This window comes from Lissotriton helveticus, chromosome 4_1, assembly GCF_964261635.1.
Source record: "Lissotriton helveticus chromosome 4_1, aLisHel1.1, whole genome shotgun sequence".
NCBI classification, from domain to species: domain Eukaryota; kingdom Metazoa; phylum Chordata; class Amphibia; order Caudata; family Salamandridae; genus Lissotriton; species Lissotriton helveticus.
This window is the reverse complement of record NC_136063.1, coordinates 228,337,718-228,359,843: the sequence shown is the minus strand read 5'-3', so window position 1 is coordinate 228,359,843 and position 22,126 is coordinate 228,337,718. Positions and strand designations below refer to the sequence as shown.

General features: G+C 46.9%; 1 protein-coding gene across 3 annotated transcripts in view; it reads left to right on the top strand.

Moving 5' to 3' along the window:
• Positions 1-3,901: 3,901 nt before the first annotated feature.
• Positions 3,902-22,126, top strand: part of KHDRBS3 (KH RNA binding domain containing, signal transduction associated 3) — a 257,176-nt gene continuing 238,951 nt past the window's right edge. For 2 of the 3 annotated variants that reach the window (XM_078686712.1, XM_078686711.1), the window contains exon 1: positions 3,984-4,206. In XM_078686712.1, coding sequence (XP_078542838.1) covers positions 4,119-4,206 — 88 coding nt within the window. In that variant the 5' untranslated portion in view covers positions 3,984-4,118. Of the gene's footprint in view, positions 4,207-22,126 lie in introns of all 3 variants that reach the window. The other variant, XM_078686713.1, reaches the window with a different exon arrangement.

The following is a 22,126-nucleotide window of genomic DNA, read 5'->3' as shown; positions in this document are numbered from 1 at the left end:
AATATGAAGAAACGGGATTGATTCCTTGCCCAATTCCGTTTGCAGTGGACAGGGAGAGGGTCATGCAGAGAGGAACACGCGTCCATCCTCCACGGATGCAAGCAGACAGGCAACTATGGACAAATATCTGCGGACACGCACACTAGACTGACCACGTGACATACAACAACCTATCCACAAAGACCAAGGGATACCGAATAGGCTTCAGGGGAGGAAAGACAGAAGAAAAGGGGGGTGGGGGCTGGACAAGGTTTAAATATAAGGGACAAATATGAGAGGAACTGGGGTCTGAAAGGGAGTTGAATATGGTAGACTGTTTGGTGCCTGGGCAAGTCAGTGTAAGTCAGGAAAGCATGTCCACACATCAACACACAGAGCCTAACACACACAAACACACAGTCCTACAAAGAACTCATATACCATAGCGAGAAACTCAAGCAGGTAAATAGATCAAGGTTCGGGGATGAACATACAGACAGAGGAATGGATGGATGCAGGGCTCGAGTCTGGGTACCACGTGGGGGGACGCCACTTAACTGGAGCAAATGGAGCCACACATTCACTCTATGGCCTCTCTGGGGCGAGATTGGTGCTCATTCAGAACGCTGCTCACGCACTGGCTTCTCTGATGCAATTGCATCTAAGGGGTGAGCGAGGGGAGGCAACGAGTCTGATGGTGTAAGCCACCTTTCATGACGTCACTTCCTGTTGTGACGTCAGCGTCCCCCCACTTCTGTTTTTAGGAATTGTGCACTGGATGGATGTGTGAATGCATGTTTTATGACCGCTTCATCTTTATGACAATGGCTAATGAAATCATGTGTGAGGTACAGGATTGCCTGGTGTCAAAGCCTAATGAATCATGTGACTCTCCTCAGAGAAATCCCTTCAGCTGGACTGGTAAATGGAATACTTCCATCTCTGTGTCCATTCAATCAGTGCATGTTTTGGGATGATCACCTGTCACAACAATGCAGCAGTCTCCGCATTCCCATTCCAAATGTGACCATGTGAGCAAGTCAAACACTATCCTAAGCCAGGAGACTTGTCACTCTCACGAAAGCATTCAGGAAGCAATTCTGCATACCACGGGCCTCGTTTACAAAAAGATGGCGCAACGCAGCAAGCCATTTTGCTGCACCAAGCTGTGTCATTTTAAAAGCACAAGGATACATTGTATTAACAACAATAGGACGCATCTATGTACTTTCTCCTGCACTAGCATACATTTGGCTGCCATACGCCAGTGCAGACACCCTTGCATAATGTTACAAGGGTGTCTGCGTTGCATGGATGGTCATCTTCCTGCCGAAACACAGTCTTTGATTGCATTTTCCTCTTTCTATGATGCATAGAATGAGGAAAAAACAAGGAGAAATATAAGTATTTTTCCTCGTTGCGTCACTCCTGGAGGCATAGAATTCTGGCACATTCCCAGCTTTACAAAACTTTCTAAATCTGGGAATGTGTCCGGTTCCATGGATGATGCGCGGTAACACCCATATCAAAACACCCATGCAACGCCCCTTTCATGCAGAGTAATGTTCAATGAATGGAATACGTGCAGTCAAGTCAAACTTAAAACGGTAATTGGTTGTGAAGTTTGCACACCTTGCATTTGTCTCAATTTTAATAGGGAAATCATACATGAGGTAAAACAGCTCAAAATAAACTATCAGTGATATGTCCTTTGGGGGGAGAAAAGCGCAGCTCTAAAGAACGAGTTAGAAAGCAAGAGAAGAGGATGGACAGATACAGAAAATGAGGAAAGGAAGACTGAGGTATAGAGTGAGGTGGGAACAGTGGTCGAAGTGGGGTAGATCTGAGGGGAACGGTGTGCCCTTACTTTTTTAATTTTAGGAAAACAGTTCCCCTACTTATTGTCAAAAGTCAACCGTCCCGGGACAATGAATTCCAGGAGTTGAAAAGCTTCAGCTGAAGTGTCATTCAGGGAGACTCCTGAGCTGTGAAACAGAGGGAGTGGCAGACAGCTAAACAAGGCTTCTTGGCAGGATGCCCGATTACCTGAAATAAATGTAAATGTGCACAAATTCTCAATCTGCAAATGTAAAGGGTGCCTGGAAGCCGGTATTGGCTTTAACTGATGGAATCACTTCAAGCTTCCTGGTGACACACGTTTATTCATTTTGAGAGGTATTAAAAGGGAGCTACTCTCTAAGATGTGAAGTGTGTTCTTTTAAAAGACAGTTACCAAAAACAATTGCTTTCTGGTGACACACAATAATTATTTTTGAGGGTTATTGTAAGGGAGCTACAAGCTAAGCTGTGAAGTGTGTGCTTTTAAAAGACTGTTATAAAAAAAGCTGCACTATGTACAGCCTGTAAAAAATCTATACACTTTTTATCCTAAACCTTTTTGCACATTCTGCAGCAGTCTATCTTATACTGTGTATAATGCAAGTTTAAAATAATAACTTGCATGTTTGCAGTGCTTTCTGTCACAGACTGGGACCCTGTAGCACTAAACATACACAAGTTACTATTTTCCACTGCATCAACCAGGATTTGGTGCGGTGCATTAACTAATAGAGGTTTCATTAATGAATGATAGCGTATTTCCCATTGATTAACATTTGAATTTTCATTTAATGTGTGTGTTATTTTATATGTTTTTACCGGAAAGTGAAAGATGGAAAAAACGTACAGAACATTTTCTTTTTTAGCTGCGCCCACACCCTAACTCACCCCACCCCTTGCATGCAGCATCACAGTTCCCTTACTTTTTTTTACTGCCCTTCGTCCACCGGGTGGGAACAAGAGATTGGGTGAGAATGATAGAGGGGAAGAGTGGAATTTAGACTGAGAAGGTGATGAAACGATTGAGATGGGGATAAAAGTGGTGGAAAAGACAGGGGAAATGGAAGACCGGTTCAACTCAGTAGGACAGAAGGACAAGACGATTAAGAGACATAAAAGGACGAGACAAACAGCGAGAGATAGTGTGAGACAGAGAAGGGGTCTAATGAAAAGAGTGATAAGGAGAAACAGAAAGGCCCAGAACGTTCTAGGGAGGTAGAAATACATTGATTTACAAGCTTTCACATGGCTTTCAGACTATTGCTATCGTGTGGTCTCTCAATTAAAGAACAGTTCTCACTAAAGATGTGCACTTTTCGCAGTCAGATAATTTAGCCATTAGGATTTTGTAGTGAGCAAAAGTTTTCAGGAGCCACAGGCCTTCATTTGAGATATATATATCTGAAAGCTGGTGTTATATCTCTTCACAATGAACATGACCTCGTTATATGTTGGCTATTGCGTCACCATGATAAAAAAAAGTCCTCTCAAAACGTCACACCCATTAGAAGTGAATGACAGATTACTTTGCCGAGACGTATTTACAATTTTTCTGACCGTACTGCAAATTCTACCTGTGATTTGTATACTGTGTAAAGATGAAAATTGCAAGAGCACAACCTTGAACTAATGAGTGTGCCAGGTGTAGTGAAACCCCAGTAAATAAAGCCAAGAATTCTACAGAAATACTTCATTTTCCACTTCTCATTCGGGGCGCGGAAGAGGCTTCACAGCTGCACATGGCCGAAAACTCCTTGAACCCGCGGCTGAGATGGAATTAAATAAACCTACAGCCGACCAGAGGGCAGCAACCTTCCAGGGAAACAACTTCTTGTCTTAACAACAGCTCCGCCACCAGCCCATTCATGAAAGTCCCCAAAGCCAACGGCCTGTCCAATGGGAACGCGAGACGGGTGGCAGGTGGGCGTGGCCGCGAGCAGCGCCGGGGCGGCGGTTGGACGCCGCCGGAGGGCGGAGCGTGCGCGCGTCGGACGCGCGCGCTCGGAGGCGGCCACGCCCCCCTGGCGGCTGCGGCCGGAGCGCGCCGGGCTCTGCCGGTTTATCAGCTGGGGGCGCGCGCGTGCGAGGCAGTCATTGGCGGTCGGTGCTGGGAGCAGGAGCTGCGGCAGGGGCTGAGCGCGCGACTCCGGCGGATAACGGCATCCACAGCAGCCGCGCAGCCCGAGGACGGAGAGCTGGGCACAGGAGCCCGCGCAGGCACAGAGCACCCCCGGGGACCCCGTGCATCGCTTCGCGCCCGGGCGGCCCGTCCCACTCACTTCTGCCACCGCTCGCGGTCAATGGATGATCAGTACCTGCCCGAGCTGCTGGCTGAGAAGGACTCCCTGGACGCGTCGTTCACACACGCCCTGAGGATGGTCACCCAAGGTATGGATGCAGGTCCGCGATGGGGAGAAGTGGGAAGAGTGGGGGTGGCACTGGTACCTTTGCCGGGAGTTGGGAGTGCGATAGGTGCCCCTAGCAGGGTGGCACCGAGTACACCAGGGTGTCAGTGCGGGTTCTACAGGTGATGGAGAAGGAGTCACAGGTCACTCTAAAGAGGAAGTGCAGATAGTCACATCCTTCCAGCAAGAGGGTACCCCGGGTGCCATATGAGGGGTTCACGTGAGCATATCACGGATAGTACAGTGTATGTCATATGTACATACACTGGAGCCCTACAAAATAAACCACCGGTACTCTGACTGGGCAGGGGAAGGCGTATAGATTGTACCACAAGTCCATGTATACAATACCAGGGTGTGTGTGTGATAGGCGAGGGGGGTCACAGAACTTACAAAGGTTACCTAGTCCACGATAGGTACATAAAACCAGTGGCTCACATGTACCAAAATCAGTGGCTCAGAAGGCGCGCGAAAGATACAATGCCAGTAAATCCCAGAGTGTGATGGCAAGTACACATACAGAGTGGCGGGTCATTGAGTGTAGTACAGAGGGTATCACGAATTTCAAGGATAGATAGGCACAGCCTACTACTCAGGGAGCTGGCATGTTGAAGGAAGGGAGAAGGGTTGCAGGCGTTCTCATAACTACGTACACATATGGTCGTAGAATAAATCAAAAGTGGACTGGGGGCACGGAATGTGTTAATGGTACCCAGACCAGAAACAACATATTCTCACGTTTAAAGAGTCTTGGGGTGAACCCCAGGCATCAAGACTGGGGGAGGGGCGAGGTTTCTCACAGAGTCTACAAATGTATCCAGACCCTGGGGTCACAGACTGCAACATAGGTAGGCCAGCGGGCAATGCCAGGAGATGGAAACCTTGTTCATTTTGTACCACGGGCTGGCAGGGCCGGGTCAATCACAAAGGTGCCACAACGCATGAGTAGTTGAGTAGGTCAGATGGGCAAAGATGAGAAGAGACAGTAATGGGGTGTCACAGGAGTAAAACATGGGAAATTGGAGTGCGGATGAGATCACGAGGGACCGGAAGAGGAGATATCTGGGGGGGGGGGGGGGGGGTAGAGGGCACTAGAATGACTTTTCCCAGGGTAATTGCCCGGGGGGCGCTAAAAAGAGGGTATGCATAAAATATTGTTTCAGGCGATTAGGCCAGGTACCAGTGGTCCTGGTGCCACATGGAGGACTAGGCGGTACCTTATGATCAAGTATTTGAGACCATGTATAACATTTCACCTCTTGCCGTATCGGGCGCTGAATCCAGGGTATGCCGCGCGAGTGTGTCGCAGTTGTTTACGGGAAACGGGGGTGCACAGGGGCTGGTCCTTGTGCTGGCACTGGCGATGTGTGTGTGTCCGGGAGGGCAGTAATGACGTCATAGGTGCCGTGAGAGAGGTCAAGGGGCGCGGAGGGGCCACAGTGTCTAGCGTCTGTTGATGTGCCGGGACAGGCATTATAATGCGTCAGCCGTGGCTCACGCCGGGTGTAGAGGTGCCAGCGCGCCTGACCCCCTGCTTGTTGTGTTGGGCACGGATCACGCGTCCCCAGCGGCCCTTTGAGTGGAGTGGTGACCGGTCCAGATCTGCCAGGAGCTGACAATGGCCCCAGGGGGAGCCCCTGCCAGGGCCGGTCTTGAGGTGCAGGGCAGACGCCTGGGCGGAATGTTCAGATCATGAAGAGACTGGTCGAGCTTTGGCTGGACCTGGCTTGGGGTGCAGGACAGGCGCCTGGTGCAGTTTTCATAACGAAGAGACTGCTCGAGCCCTGCCCTCAGGTGCAGGACAGGCGTCTGGTGCAGTTTTCATAACGACGAGACTGCTCGAGCCCTGCCAGGACCTGCCGTCAGGTGCAGGGCAGGCGTCTGGTGCAGTTTTCAGGTAATGAAGAGACTGCTCGAGCCATGCCAGGACCTGCCGTCAGGTGCAGGGCAGGCGTCTGGTGCAGTTTTCAGGTAATGAAGATACTGCTCGAGCCCTGCCAGGACCTGCCGTCAGGTGCAGGGCAGGCGTTTCTGCAGTTTTCATAATGAAGAGACTGCTCGCGCTTTGCCAGGACATGTCTTGTGGTGCAGGGCAGGCGTCTGGTGCAGTTTTCAGGTAATGAAGAGACTGCTCGAGCCCTGCCAGGACCTGCCGTCAGGTGCAGGACAGGCGTCTGGTGGAGTTTTTTTTATAACGAAGAGACTGCTCGAGCCTTGCCGGGGCCTGCCTTGGGGTGCAGGGCAGGCGTCTGGTGCAGTTTTCATAACGACGAGACTGCTCGAGCCCTGCCAGGACCTGCCGTCAGGTGCAGGGCAGGCGTCTGGTGCAGTTTTCAGGTAATGAAGAGACTGCTCGAGCCCTGCCAGGACCTGCCGTCAGATGCAGGGCAGGCGTTTCTGCAATTTTCATAATGAAGAGACTGCTCGAGCTTTGCCAGGACATGTCCTGTGGTGCAGGGCAGGCGTCCGGTGCAGTTTTCAGGTAATGAAGAGACTGCTCGAGCTTTGCCAGGACCTGCCTTGGGGCGCAGGGCAGGCGTCTGGTGCAGTTTTCAGGTAACAAAGAGACTGCTGGTGCAGGGCAGGCGTCTGGTGCAGTTTTCATAACGAAGAGACTGCTCGAGCCCTGCCAGGACCTGCCTTGGGGCGCAGGGTAGGCGTCTGGTGCAGTTTTCATAACGAAGAGACTGCTCGAGCCCTGTCGTTTGGTGCAGGGTAGGTGTCTGGTGCAGTTTTCAGGTAACGAAGAGACGGCTTGGGCACGGCGAGCCCGGGCTCCCGTCTGCAGCACCACGGACAGCTCCCATGGCGGACGGCGCTCCTGACTCGGCTCTCCCTCCCACAGACACGCACAGCCCCCGCGGCTCCTGGCAGATGCCCCAGCGGCTCCGGTATTTTAGTGCCAATGCCGGGGGTGCCGTAGGGGTCATCATTGCTTGTCATCATTGCTCGCGGGACCGACGGGGTCTCTAACTCTTCCTCGCCACCATCAGCTGAGAAGCACTTCGCCTCCTCCGTCACCTCATTATGTTCAGATCGCGACTCTCATTATTACTCTAACACTGGCAGCGACACGACCTGTGTCAGCGCCTTAATTAACCCTTATTATCATCCCGACCCTGGTACTTATGATCTGGCATCGACCTGGTCGCTGTTACTGCTCGTATGGCTTTGACGCCGAGCCCAGCCCCAGAGGCACGGGCGGAGTGCTTGTTAAAAGAAACTAATGATATTACGTTTTTTTTATATAGCTCCCCATAGCGCTCTAAAAGTTGGTATTCACGTCACCCGATGTAACGGCGCGGCGGTGTCGCAGGCACGTTTCCTGAACCTACCGACTGCTGTCCTGTGGCGGAGGTTACGAGAAGAGCAAAGACGCACGTGTGTTATTTGCATAAATGCACTCTGTGCTGGAAGGGTCGATGGGCCGATGTTGCTCTTTGCATTCGTTGCAGGCCCCGCTCTTCCGGGAAATCTGTTGTAAGGCTGATTGGCGGCTTCCAGGCTGCATTCTAGGGGCGCCTCGAGAGCAGCGTTGCTCTACTACGCCCAGCGCCCTTTTTGATACATTTTTGGTCGCTTTGATAAAGACAAAAACAGAATGAAACATTCTCTCGTAAAATTCGGCGTAATTACAAAGCAGGTCACGCCTTTGCTTCCGAGTAAACATTATTGGAGCAGCTATAAGGGCATGATCTTTTCTTAGTTCTTTTGTCTGTGGGTTTGAGTTAGAGCTGCAGGGGTTTAGTCAACACTAGAAGATGTCGTCTTTGTTGACTCTCCCATGGGAGCAGTTGGGTAGAGAGAAGTACTTCCTTGAATCTTGATGCACAACCAGTCTCTGGCCTTTGCCCTTTCCTGGCACGGCAGCCATGAGCAGTCGGGATGCGTGGGAGTCTGGAGAGAGAGATCTCCTCGTTGTGTCTTACCACACCAGATCGCTGCTGATAATGTGAACCTGACACAAGGCGCCTGCTACTCTCCAGCAGAACATACTTGTGAAACATGGCGCCTCCTACCCGACCTCGGTCAGTTACGCAAAGGCCACCGTGGTGATAAAAGATAAACACGCTCCATGAATTGTCTCATGAAGTTTAATGCACTAGAGAGAAACCCCAGGACGCAGCCAGGCCAGGCACAGACAGCAACTGAACTGCCTCGTGCAAAACCCAGAACACATAGATAGATGTCACCCATGGAATGTGTGTGTATCATAAACCACAAGTCTAGAAATGGAACCACCCACACAGAGCACCCTGTCCGCTGTGCCCCTCTGTGCCAGGAAGAGGAGCCTTGGAGGTGGGCACCGTCTGTGAGCCCCCTCCTTTCAATCACGCAGTTTCAGATTAAGACACACCTTCCACTGCAGGTCACGCGCAGCACTCCACAGGCGCGTGCCTAGTGTCGACCAACTGTCAAAACAGTGGCGTAGGAGGGTTCACATAGGCTCTAATGACATCAAAATGCACCCCACCCTCGTCAGTTTTATAGGGGTTCACTGGGCCCTGCTTCCCTCAGAGCATTTTCTGCAGATGCTGACCCAATGACTCCCTGTGCAAAAACACAACCCTCGGACGTGTGTACAGTTGATGCGTCACATTGTACTAACAGAGTGAGCGGGTCGACGTTCTCGGCGTTGAGTTCTCGGCGGTGCTCGTGTTATGATGTATGGCTTCCTCTTCCCTTTAGCAGTCTTTAATTAGATGCCCGCTCCTGCCTCCACACCTTTGGGGCGCTGCCAGTGGGCACTCGGCTCTACCACGGTATCTGGGCCCAGCGTTAATTATTGTTCCTGATTCCGAACTGCATGTTCCTGTTACATACTATGAAAACTCGCGAGGCCATTAATCATATGACACATGACAGTCCGCGTGACAGCTTGATGGACTAGTCTGAAACCTCTTGTTGTGCTAGTTCAATTACAGAGCTTTCTCTGCCCACAGTGCCCACAATAGCGCCCAGGCTTCCGGTGACTTTCAAAGAGGTCTTCCGCGTCATTTTCCACCTTCAGAGGAAATGCGCTTCTTATTTTTGGTTCATTTTCGTTCATTTCTTTGCTTAGTGCCACTCGTAAGTTGCATGTGGTCACACAGACGATTGGGTGATTCTAGCCACAGGCTTGGGCACACATCCTGAGCAAGGTTTGTGCATAATGGCTATGTGAAAAAAGACAATATTTTGATTGCACGTCCTAAAATACACATTTTCAGTCAGAACGGCGTTTCCCCTTAAGACCAGGGCTATTTGGAGGGAAAATCAGGAACAGCTCTTGCTTTGGGGTTGTGAAAGAGCGCAACCAATGTTGCTTGAATGCTTCAGTCGGGGTGTAGAGTGCCATTAGCATCGTTTGTTTGTGGGGACTCTGCTATGCCACCCCTGATTAGGACCAGGTTCACATGCCCACTTGCATTTTTTGAATGTCCATTAGACGCAATGTGTAGCCTGCATTGCACAACACAATTTGCATTTCCATTTTTTGTGTGGATTGGTTAGTTTTTTTTCTTATGGGTCAATTATGCATTAGTGGTCGGCCTATGCCCGCTTGAAGGGAACTGCTGTATGGATGAGTGCTGAGTACGCCCGAAACTAGAGTAAATTAGTAAGGTCTGTCTGTGTGGGTGTATTGTTTACTGTCGCTTGTCTCCCATTCCAAACTGCAAGGGTGATTGTTTCCTGCACCAAGACTCGGTCCTGTGCTCAGTGTCTATGTTTGAAATGTTCCCACTGATCATAGAAGAAATATATAAATCAAGATACTGAACTGGGACCTTTCATAGAGCTTTTCCAGGAACAACACCCACCCTGCCAGCCTTTCTCAACTGTCACCCAATAAGATCTTTAAGCCAAAACTGAAAAGTTAATTTATACTGCAGTTCCTGCTCCATCTCTTTACCCTCAACACAAGCACAGCACTTACTTCTCTATGAGTTCGTAGACTTCCCAGACTCAAGACACAGCCCCGTTTTCTTACCTCCACATCATTTACCCCTGTATGAACCAGCCGCACAGCGTTCATAGCTTTCACACACTGATGTCATGCAGCGTCTCCTTATCTTCAACACAAATACATTACATAAGCCTTAGTGACCCAGGCCCATGGCTTTCATAGTCTTCCCAGACTGAACTCACAATTCTCTCTCCTTACCTTCCATACAGACTCCTCATTTACTGCTTCATGAACCAGCCCGATGGCATGCGGAGCCTTCCAAGACATAGGTCGCCGTGCCCCATCCTTACCTTCCACACAAAAACATTGACCCTTTTATGAACCAGCCCCATGGCATTCATGGCCTTCCCTGAAGGTGCTCATGGCAGCATCTTCTTACCATGAGCACAGACTTACTCCTTTATAAAGTAGCCCATGGCATGCATACGCTTCTAAGAATGAGGTCACTGCACCGTCTCCATACCTTCAACACAAACACATTTACCCCTTTATGAACCAGCCCCACGGCGTTTGGTGTCTTCTGAAACTGGGCACGTGCCATCTTCTTACCATCAGCACAAACAAATGTACACCTTTGTGGGCCAGCCCCATGGCGTATGTTGCTATCATAGACTGAGGTTATGCGTCATCGCCTTACTTTCAGCATACTACCACACTTACTCCTTTCTGAAAGAGCCTGTGGCGTTCATAGCATTCCTGTTTTGTTGCCGATTAGGCAAGTGGCTGACTGCCTGTTCACTGCATGCACTATTTCATGTTTCCTGCCACATCATATTGATCTACGTTGATGTAGCTGCCTGGGCTGTTGTCCTCATTGTTTATGTGCGTTTACTCTCGCCTCCCCGGCAGAGGCAATGCGCAGAATGAGATACTGCCAGGTTGTCATCCCCTATTGACTCCCGGCTGAAAAACGTAGTCTTGATGTGGAAAGAGTAAGTAACGATCGACATTGGCTTGACGCTACAGTGCTCATGGAGGGCTGGGTGCATCTGCGGAGGGCTCTGAGGATGCACAGAGCCTACCGGAGGGCCAGCAGCGACAACTTCCTTTGTGATAGAGGCATGTTGTGCTCAGTCGCGTATCGCTTTGAGTGATGTTATTGCGGAAGGAAACCCCGCTTCTCCAGCGATGGCCATTAGATCTAAAATTAGGTCACCGCTGCTGCCGCATACTAGATCAACATGACACTTTAGGTACAAGTCCAAATTTATGTGCATTTATTAAACATCTGATATTTTAATATTCCATGCTCAGCTTCCAAGCCATCACCAGACTAGCAGAGTTCTTGATTAAACCGTCGGAGGCGCCTCTAATGATCCCTTCTGAGGTTGGTCTGGTGGTACGTTGTACATAGATTGCCGTTGCGCTTCCACTCTAGGGGGTGGACCATGCATCGGTGCCCCCCATCCCTTGAATGGCGATTACACCGGATTGTCAAGTCGATGGTTGCATCGCATCTCCACAGGGACAACTTTGCTTCATTAGAATACAGGGTCTGATTTATTGCTGGGTTGTACCGGAAAAGAGTCCTATTAGGGGAGGATGTGCTCAGTCCTTGGAGGATCCTCGCCAAGCGAAAGGCTGTTTTCAGAATTACTACTGACATCTATATAAAAGATTGCAAAGGTTATTCCCCCACTGTGCAAGCTGCCCATGCGGATTTACCACATTCTCCACAAATTGACACCCAACTCTAAACCAGGCTCATCCTGTCGTCTTCAGCCAGTTTGAGGCATGAGGGGGCAACGGGTGGAGCATTGTTTTGGGGAATCCCTGGCTTTAGTTACTGCCAGTGAGTAGATAGTTTCCTTGTGAAGTAAACTTGCGAGCCAGGGCAGCTTGGAGTGAGGAGGACATTACGTATCTCAAGAGACCTAGGGGCATTCGCGGTCTTCCATTGATAGATATTTACACAGTGCGCTGTGAGGCTGTCTGAATCCAGTACAATGTTTGTTGCTTTGAAGCTGCAGTTTGAATTTCTGTTGCAATCCCTTTCTTGTGTAAGATTCACAGTAGGATGCTTGCAGTGCTGTCCCTCAAATAACTTGATTTGTGGATGGAGGGCAAGATATGGAGCTACTTCCTACGAGGAAGTTGGTGATGTCTTCTCTGTTGTGGTTTCATTTAGGTAAATGGTAAAATGTATTTGAATTTTAGTGAGAATTTACCTACAGCTTTATGAGCTCTGGGTGAAATCACCTGATCAATTGTTAAACTTAGGGTGGCTGCGCAGCCATTTCACTGTTTGTTTACTTCTTCTGCTGCACCGCTCAGTGTTCGTTTGTAATCTCTTGTTGAATCAATTGACACTAATGTTTTGTGGCAGAGAGGCCTAGTACGGAAAACAGAGTGTCCACTCAACAGGAAGTGAGGCGGCAACCTTTGAGGAAGTCACCCTGGTGCTGGAGGGTGAAATGGGGTCTTAAAACTGAGCCCCTTGTTCGGATTGCGGACTGCTGCAGTGGTCAAGCTTGCTGTCCATGAATGGGTTTGATGAGGGCGTGGTTCTGGTAGAGGTTGGTCGATTTAGAAGGCGGTTGCAACAAAGTAGGAAGTGAGTCCACTTCCACTGCCCATGAGACCTCCAAGGCTGCAGGAGGCGGGACATAGACCAAGATATTGAGGAAAGGATTGGAGGATGTTGGGTAAAGACTTCCATTCAGGTGGAGTGAAGGGGTGAGTTATGCTCATAAGACCATGGGTGCGGCATCTACAGAGCAGTCTTAAGACAGTGTGATCGAGGTGCAAGAAGAAGGCCTGCACATGGGAGTTTGTGTAAAGTGGGCCTCACCGACGCCTATCGACTGCCTTAAGAGGCCTGGTCCTCTTAACATCCCTTTCAGTGACACTCCAGATTCCCTTCCTTGTCTCTGTGCCTGAAGGACCCTGTGATACTGGAACGGCTATTGTCCTACTTTATGTAATCAACTTGTTGATCTGCTGAGATATTTTTCGCAATGTATTTTTATGCTTGGGTGTTGCTCATTGGTCATGTTGCTTCTAGGTACCGGAAAGGCATCCGGTGTTCAGAATAGTCCATTGCAGTGTTTCCCACCTCAGCAGTGGATCCACGTGACACCGGAAGCCTGGGTCGCTGCGTTGACATCTCCTTGGTGTTTGTTTGCATTAATGTGTGGTTATCGGCCTCAGTGTGTGCGGGTGATCAGGGAGCGCACTTCCTGCGTGAACAGTGGGGCCATTTTATAAAATCTAGCACCTAATTCTGCGGTGCAGCGTGTCTCGAAGCGCTCAGGTGTTTATGCTGAAAGAAACGAAGCTCGTGGAGATCAGTTGACGAGAAGGATGGAGGGGGAGAAAAGGAAGGGGGAGAAGCCCAGCAGGAGGGGAAAGGCCGGGGGCTGAGAAGGGAGGGAGAACCAGCACAGTGAAGAATGGACGGAAGGGGGAGGGGTGGATCCTCCCGGTGGAGAGAGAAGCGTCTTCATCACGGGAGGGAACGGCGGGGCTAGTTAGGGAGAGAGCAGCCTTTGCCGTAAAGGCGGAGAGCAGAGGGAAAGGGAAAAGGCTGGGGGCGGAGGAGAGGGTCCAGGAGCTCCGTGCACGGCCGGGAAAAGCAGAGACGCGGGAGGGAGAGTGGAACGCTCTGGTAAAAGCGAAGGAGCTGAGCTAAATAATGTCATTTCAATTGGAACGTACCAGCACTTCTTTGCAGGGTTCAGTGCTTATCGTGGAGAGTACAGGCACTTCTCAGTAGCGAGCCGGTACTGACGTGTCGAGTGCCTTTATATTTATACTTCAAGCTCTGAGCTGAGGGAGTGATGAGCAAACACGTCATTTGGAGCGGAGGAGGGTCGTGGGGGGGGGGGAGAGAACCAGTCGTGGGTGGAGGGAAGAACACAGCATGTGAGGGAAGGTCTGAGAGTAGATACGCTCATCATGGGGCTGGGAGTGTCAGAGCGCATGATCCCAGTAGAGGAGAGGAGATTGAGCACCAGCACAGCAGGGGTGCTGGTGGGGGAGGGGAGGAGAGACGGGGCACACACCGGGACGTTTATTCATCGAAAGTAGCAGTTCTTGTTCTAGGGATTTAAAACAGGAATTGATCCGAGAGGCTTTGCTAGCCGTATTTGGAAGCTATAAATGCTGGACAGTTTTGCTTCATGGATTCTGCCCGTTTTCGTTGTCGGGCTGGAAGGCTCTGTAGTTGTTTCTGAAAAAGAAAGACATGTTGACATTTAGGCGTCCTTCAGATCAGGTAACAGGTGCATTTTCGGTCATCGAAGTTGATTGATAGAGTCAACCAGAGCCGATAAGCACATGGTGGTACCAAACTTTAGATCTGATTCAACAATAACATTTATGACAGGGATGTGGAATTTGTTATCTAGAATCAAAAGGACATTCCAAATTGCTTAGAAACATTGACATCAAGATTGTACCTAGGTTCGGTGCAGCCAAAAAAAATGGAGGGCCAAGTCCAGTTGAGTGTTATCTGCATACATGTACATTTTGCATGCATTTGTGGTAGAAGTTGGGCAAGAGGATGTATTTAGATATTAAATGAAAGGAGAGACCGACTAGAACCCAGAGGGACACCACAGTTGAGAGCTTTGGGTTCAGACCTGTATGGGGGAGGCCACAATCTGCTGAATACGATTTCAGCCATACCGGAGGTGCCAAATGACCGGTGCCTAGAAATAAGATTGGTATGATAAATAGTTTGAGTGTGGTCAAAAGGTATAATACGTACACGCATGTGACATCACCCTTATCCAGCATCCTAGGAAGGTCATGGTCAGTAGATAGTACCACTAATTTATCGATTATGCACCGTCTGAAGCCAGCCTGAAAACGTCCAAGGAGGCCATTATTCTCATGATAAAATCGGAGTTAGTTTAAATCAAGTTTTTATGCAAATTTGGATCAGTATGCAAGAAGGGATATAGGTGTCAAAATATTCAGATCTGAGGGATCAAAATACCTCCCTTTCGCAGAGGTTTTACTGTAGCTGTTTTCCACATATCTGAGACTATGCCTATTGCCAGTGGATTGATGGTGTCGATGGTAAATCATTTCTCAGTTAGCTAGACGATGAGATTAGTGGGCCTTGTTACTGGGCCAAAACCGAGCAGGGAGACCGATGGACAGCTACTTCCAGAGACCCTCCCAGGAGGAGTTCCTTGGTAATGTTCTAAAAAAATACTTAAAGCGGACGAACAAAAGCCCGGGGTTGTCTTCCCTTCAAACGTTCCTGATGTTGGAGATTTTACTTGAAAGTCTTAGAAGAATAAATCTCTTTAGAAATCGCAGAGGGTGATTAAAGCTCATTAATGCTAAAGCATTCTTTGGATACATTACGAGCGCTGGAGATTCAACTTTTATAGTACGCACTGAATGTACTTTCATTTGATTAGTACCCGCCGTTAATGGAAAACTGTCCAGAAATGTTTTTCAGTGAGCAACTTATAATTGGTTGCACTGGGATACATTTAAAACCATTGCCTAATCTGAGAATTTATCAACTGATCTTTTTAGTTTGATTTGTAGGTTGTTGACTAATCAGTAACACATACTTTATTCAGACAAACAAGTCCATTAAAATTACAAGTGCCATAAATAGAAATTCATATTAAGAATCATTACATCAATATGATCGTATAATGCTAAAAGATGGTCGACAAGCATGTTGTTGACTAGTGAATTGTGGTGCTGAGTGGAGGGAAGGTTAACACATGAACACTTTCTTTTGTTGAACCTTAGGTTCTGATGATAACCAACGATGGGTATTCTAATTAAATGTACCCCCTATTCACCACTTATACTGGCTACTGACCATGAAGCCATATATGTTTTCAGAGGCAAATCTGTAAAAAACACGGACCAATAGTAAATATACTGATCTGGTCTCACATTCACTGGTTTATAAATAGAAGAAGATAATCTCCGAGCCCAAGGTGGTAATTAGTTTTTCACAGCCATCTCTTATGCAAAAGTACTTTATTTAGAGAATTCAGTGCATTAAGGCTGCTATTTCACGGCTGTCAAGCCAAACACTCCTCCTAAAGCATTTGTTTTAGAAGTAATTCCCGAGTGTTGCTTGGAGTAGTCACAGAGGCCCAGGTACATAACTTTGTTATGCAGCATCTTCAGAGCACCATCGAATCTACCCCAAAACTTGGTTTTTTCGTCTGAATGGACCTTCTGATGTTGCCTCTTGTTCTGTTTACTGCAGTAATGTTAAGCATTATTTTGTACTTGGAATAGAGTAACAGATGTGAATAACAATCGACAATGAACACGATACACATTGCAACTAGGGTCCTTTTGAATAATACCTTTTGATGTGAATATAACAATTGGAAAGGCATATTTGCTTATATCTTGTGATTCTGCTTAAGGGTTTGTCTTTCTGCCTAAGGTTTCATTAAAACTCAACACCCACATGTCCTGTCTCACTTTCAGGTTTTAGGAATATGCTTACTCATAATCTAATATCGTTTGGCAAAACCTTTGATAGCTAAGAAAAATTAAAAACTCTTGAGAAACACTATCTGAAGAAGATTAAATAACACCGTTGTTAACTATTTCCAACCAAAGGACAATCTTCACAGTACACAATTATAATACATGTCTTTGAAGGACATGGCCCATATTTCCTAGACTGTTATGTGTAGCATACGTACTTTACATCTCTAGTGATCCACACTGTGTTTCTCCTTTGGATATCCCCCTCTCTTTTCCTACCCTCTCTTTCATTTAATCCATTCTTCATTATATTTCTTTAGGATGATTACATTCATATTATTTGGGAATCCTAAATTGCATTATAATTTGCACTTGTTGCATTTACTGTGCCACACCCAGTACTCTTTCCCATCTCTTAATATTTTTTATTTGTGTTCCTTATCATTAAGAAAATAAGTATAGAGCATGTATTGGCACGATCACATTCCTTGTTTACTTTTCTGATGTGTTAATTTGCTATATGTGCACTACAAGCAGGTATTTCTACCACTACCAGTGATATTATGGTTATCAGAATGACCATCGAAGAAATAGTCTGACTGCAGGAGCTGATTGCATCCTTGGGCACATGCCCCAATGGCACAGTACAAGTCTGAATTAAATCAGGTTGTACAGAACTTTCATCTGAGCTAAGTCATTACAGGTTATCAGTACCCGGAGACACCATCATGGTAAGCGACAGCAATGAGAAACCCTAAGCAGCCTCAACGCAAACAATTCAGGATTGTTCTACTTTAAACTCCACTATGGCAAATTCCATGCCTCTTCAGTGCTTTGCCAAGTAAAACATTAGAAGGAAATGCACTGCTGGGCAGTACAAAGCAGGCATCTTTCATGAGAATTACGTTTCTCATAATGTTTATCTTAGATTTGTGTTGGTCCTTTTGGAGCAAAAATGTTTACATTCAGTAGGAACATTTAGCATATCCTAGATACTATTTAATTACTCTTTTCTAGATCACAATTGAGTATTCGTCTGTACTTTTTCTTCACATTATTAGAGTCCTGTACAGGATCAAATGTATCTTAAGTACAGAGGTTCTTCCTTTGTTGGCAGCATCTTAAAGGAGATAAGGTGGGAGCATATAGCAATAGTGTCCACTTCTTTGAAGATATATGTTACTTTTATTTCATTATCTCAAGAACAGTTCTAGAAATCCTCAGTTCATGACAGGGGATAGTTTATAATTGATTATGAAAGCTGAAATCATCCAAGATCTTAGGGAAAACATTCAAAATAATGAAATGTAAAGTGTCTAGTGCATACCACCCCACTGCTACAATTTGGCACCGGTATATTGTAACACTGATTGCTCTCTCAGACCTTTACCCGTAAATACCATCATAAGATCTTAATTCCAGAACACCTTTAAGAAGAAGTTGCTGTTTTGTGGCTTCCCTCATTATATTATTCAACATTTAACTGCAGTACACACATCAACATCGACTCTACACTCATTAGGTTTCCAGCACAGAAGTCAATATTAAACACCAACCAACTGACATGAGAAACAGATAAACAGTTCCTAATGAAAATATTTCTTGACAATATGTGTAAGACTGTTAAAGCACAAAATGTTAGTCTAAATTAATATAAAAGACCTGGTCTCGTGTCACAAGAGTATGTAGCTCTGCACTTTGCAAAACTGCAACCTAACTTGGACACTCTGCTTGTCTGTGACCCACGTCTCTTGAATACGTAAGATTTCAAATGGGCTCACATCCAGTCAGTGAGTTTTTCCAATTCTTTTAAAATGAACTTTGTGTGACTCAGTGAATGAGTGCATTAAAAGAGCCAATTTAACCACAGAAGGTATCAGCTACATCGTCCCCCCTCCCAAGCACGTTCTTGGAATCAAAGGCTTTCCGTATCTTGGTGGACTTCTTCCCCAGACACCTTTTGTGTCGGTGTACCCTACAATATGTGTGCCGCCTTAGCAGAAGCACTGATCCACTGGAAGTATGGTTAGTCACAAATCTCTCCTTGGAATCAAAGGCTTTCCGTGTCTTGGTGGACTTTTTCCCCAGACACCTTTTGTGTCAGTGTACCCTACAATATGTGTGCCGCCTTAGCAGAAGCACTGATCCACTGGAAGTATGGTTAGTCACAAATCTCTCCTTGGAATCAAAGGCTTTCCGTGTCTTGGTGGACTTTTTCCCCAGACACCTTTTGTGTCAGTGTACCCTACAATATGTGTGCCGCCTTAGCAGAAGCACTGATCCACTGGCAGTATGGTTAGTGACAAATCATTCCTTGGAATCCAAGGTGTAACCTACTCCCTGGGCTCTAGAAGGTAGTGGTCCATTCCTCCTAGTTCCAGTGCCACTACCAAAAAAGTTTAGCATTAGCTATTAAAGCCATTCCAGGTGGAAGATTTTATTTCTTAAATTCAGATCTCTTCATCATGTGGAAGATTGTTGAGCAGCAGTAGCAATCCAATTGCCTGCTGCATCAGTAGTGCCTGGAGTTTGAAGGCCTCCATCTGTATGTTTTAAGCAATCTGTGGCCTCCCCGGCCTTCACCCTCAAGAGAAAGGCATTCCGGATCCTTCCTCAGACACCATGACCAAGAGAAGATGTTAATTCAAGTCACAATCCGGACACCCCTAAAGCAAACGGTTTGGGGCTACAACAAAATCACCAAGCTGCCAGCACCAGGAACTCATGAGAAGGGATGAATGTATTCCCTTGTATTTATTCAGAAGTTAGTCCCATGTATCCTACCATCCATAGGGAATTCATGTATTCGTGTAGTGGTTTTCACTGCAGCTGTATTATTCAGGGATCATTAACGTGTCCAAAGCCAGTAAAATGAAAACGTATGTAATGGGAATTAAAATGTAAACTGAGATCAGCACTTTTGGTCCTGGCGCAGCCTCCAAGGACAGCTGAAAGTAAGAAGCCATACATCTGATATAGGCAACAGAGAAAAAACACAACGCTCTCTCAACCACAATTTAACATTTCATTGGCACGTGCATCAGTCAAAGAATCGTTCAGGGTAAAGGTCAGAAACAACCTTATATAAAATATATTATACATTATTGAAGGTTGGGTGTTGGATTGTTTAAACCTTGAAAACTAAAAAGGTAATTTTTATTACATATAGGGTGATATTAATGTTAGGCATTATTGTGAATACCGAATTCTGAATCCAGGCTTTCACTGATATGGCACAGCAACAGTGGAGAACAAAGGTTGATTACCAATTTTGCCAGTCTTAGGGATAAGTGTTTGGCCGCCTCATCAAGTCTTTAGAAACCTAAGCAAGTGGTGTAATGGTAGCTGGCAGTCTCGTCCACTTTCTTCTGCCTGTCTCTGGTTTCCATAGACCCTAGTGAGTCAGGAACAGGCAGGCGGCAGACTTTTCCCTCCAATCCCCACATTCCTGGTCTACTAGGGGTCATTTTGAATAGACACCAACTTTGATATGCCTGTCAGAGAGCCTGTCAGTGCAGCTCCCGCTCACTGTTTCGTGGAGAGCAGAGATTGCCACATTGGCAATGAGGGCGAGGAAGGCACAGAAGTTAAAGGGGTAGTAGCCAATAGTACTGGAATTTTTCTTTTAGAGTTGGGTTGGGGGTGTTTTTTTCTATTAAAATGGTGGCACTGTTGGGATTGCACAATACCAGTGTTTTTTTTACTTGTGTGCGATAAAGCAGGCTGAATGCTGATTACATAGGGTAGTGGGAGTATGAGCAGGATACCAGGTTTTATTTTTCAATATTTAGCTGAAATGCGGAGAGTGGCAAACTGTTAGGTAAGTGTTTTTTAAAAATAGAGTGGGAAGCGATGCGTTTGGGAGGGTCGTGAGTTGGCGGCAAAACGTTTTGTGTAAGAGGGGTAGGAAAAGGACATATTTTTATCGTTTTCCCATGACTCTTCTACCCATACACTGCTGATAAAAGCAGGAGCAGATAAAATGGGTGTGTGTACAGAACAGAAAGTTGCAGATGGGTAACAAATAAAGGGGATGTTTTCACCTCAGGTTCTGAGTGTCATCATAGAAAACTTGTGTTGACTATTTGTTGTCACTCGGAAGCTCTTGGTGAAAAACATCAGCCCTTTGAACGGTACTCAGGTGTGTCCAGGAAGAAGCTAGGTGGCTGCTGTTGTAACTTGAAGGGCTGCAGAGGTGCAGGATCCCCGCTCGGGATTCAGATGTGAATGCGAGTTTGCCGCTCTTTCTTTAAGTAGGTAGGTAGGACCTGATGCTGGTTCTGCTACATCCGTCCATCATTTGTGTGTTTTTTGCTTTCTCCCCCCAAGTGCTCCGGGTATGCCCAGACATGGGTCTCAGGCTCTCTGTGCCACTGGATTCAAGTTAGCCTGGCAGATGAACAGTGATGCCCCGAAACCCATTCCAGGATGCTTGTTTCTGGTGCAGGAAGGGCCTGGCTTGGCAGTTCCGGTTGGACTGTTCCCATGAGGAGGCGGGTCAAGACTGATCTGAATATGGCAGGGTCTAAACTGGGGTGGCATGGTGAGCAAAAGAACAATGGATTTAACCCAGATTTCTTGACTGGGGTGAATGTTTGATTTGTTCTGCATTCTATTATTCATTTGTGTCTTTTACATATGAACCCTGGGCTTGGTAGTCCTGCTCGGTTTGTAGAATGAAACTCGTCAGCAAGCAGAAGAAGTGTCACCCTCCAAGTGTATCATCCGAACTCCTTTGATTTACTGAGCCTACAGTAGGCTCAGTAAATTATTCTAATTAAATAGGTCGCAGTACACCTCCTTAATGTAATAACAGCGGCAGGCGCTCGCTCATGCCGCGTTCTGAACCGGAGAATACCAAGCTGAGCAGGAGTTCACACCAGGCAGTTGTTTGGAGTTCACACTGAATAGTATATATTTGTGTATCAGGAGAGTTTTATTTGCCACTTATCTATTTTTAATCGATTACGTAAATTGTTGTCTCAAAGCTGGAAGGGATCCTCATTGTTAAAATGTCGTGCTTCAGACACACACTTCGAAATGGCGGCTGTCACCGGGGATATCATATTAACGCAGCTGTGGAGAGATACTGTCTCTTATTAATGGCCTGACAGATTATCGGCTATTTGATCAACGGAAAGTCCACTTGATAGTGCTACCCAATAAGAACAATGCATTGAACTATTGCACCTTGGATGAGATACTGGAAAGAGGGCTCTTTTGTTCCCTAATTAACACAGATGAAAGGCTGCACTTTCTATAAACGTGTATTATTATGTGGCATGATTTGGGTGTTGCTGGCCCCTGGAACAAAACCGATGAAATACTGTAGGCAAGCTCTCAAAAATGACGTGTAGAGAAATACGAAGTCTTAACTGCTGGCATGGATACGTCAAAAGCGTGCCCTGCGGTTTGCTTCTGGGTGACCTATCTGTGGGAACAACGTAAGCACAGCTGCAGCTTCCTGTGTGTTGCCTGCCAAGAGTGAGGCCTGTGAGTTTGTTGTGAGTGTGGGGCCAGATGAGAACAA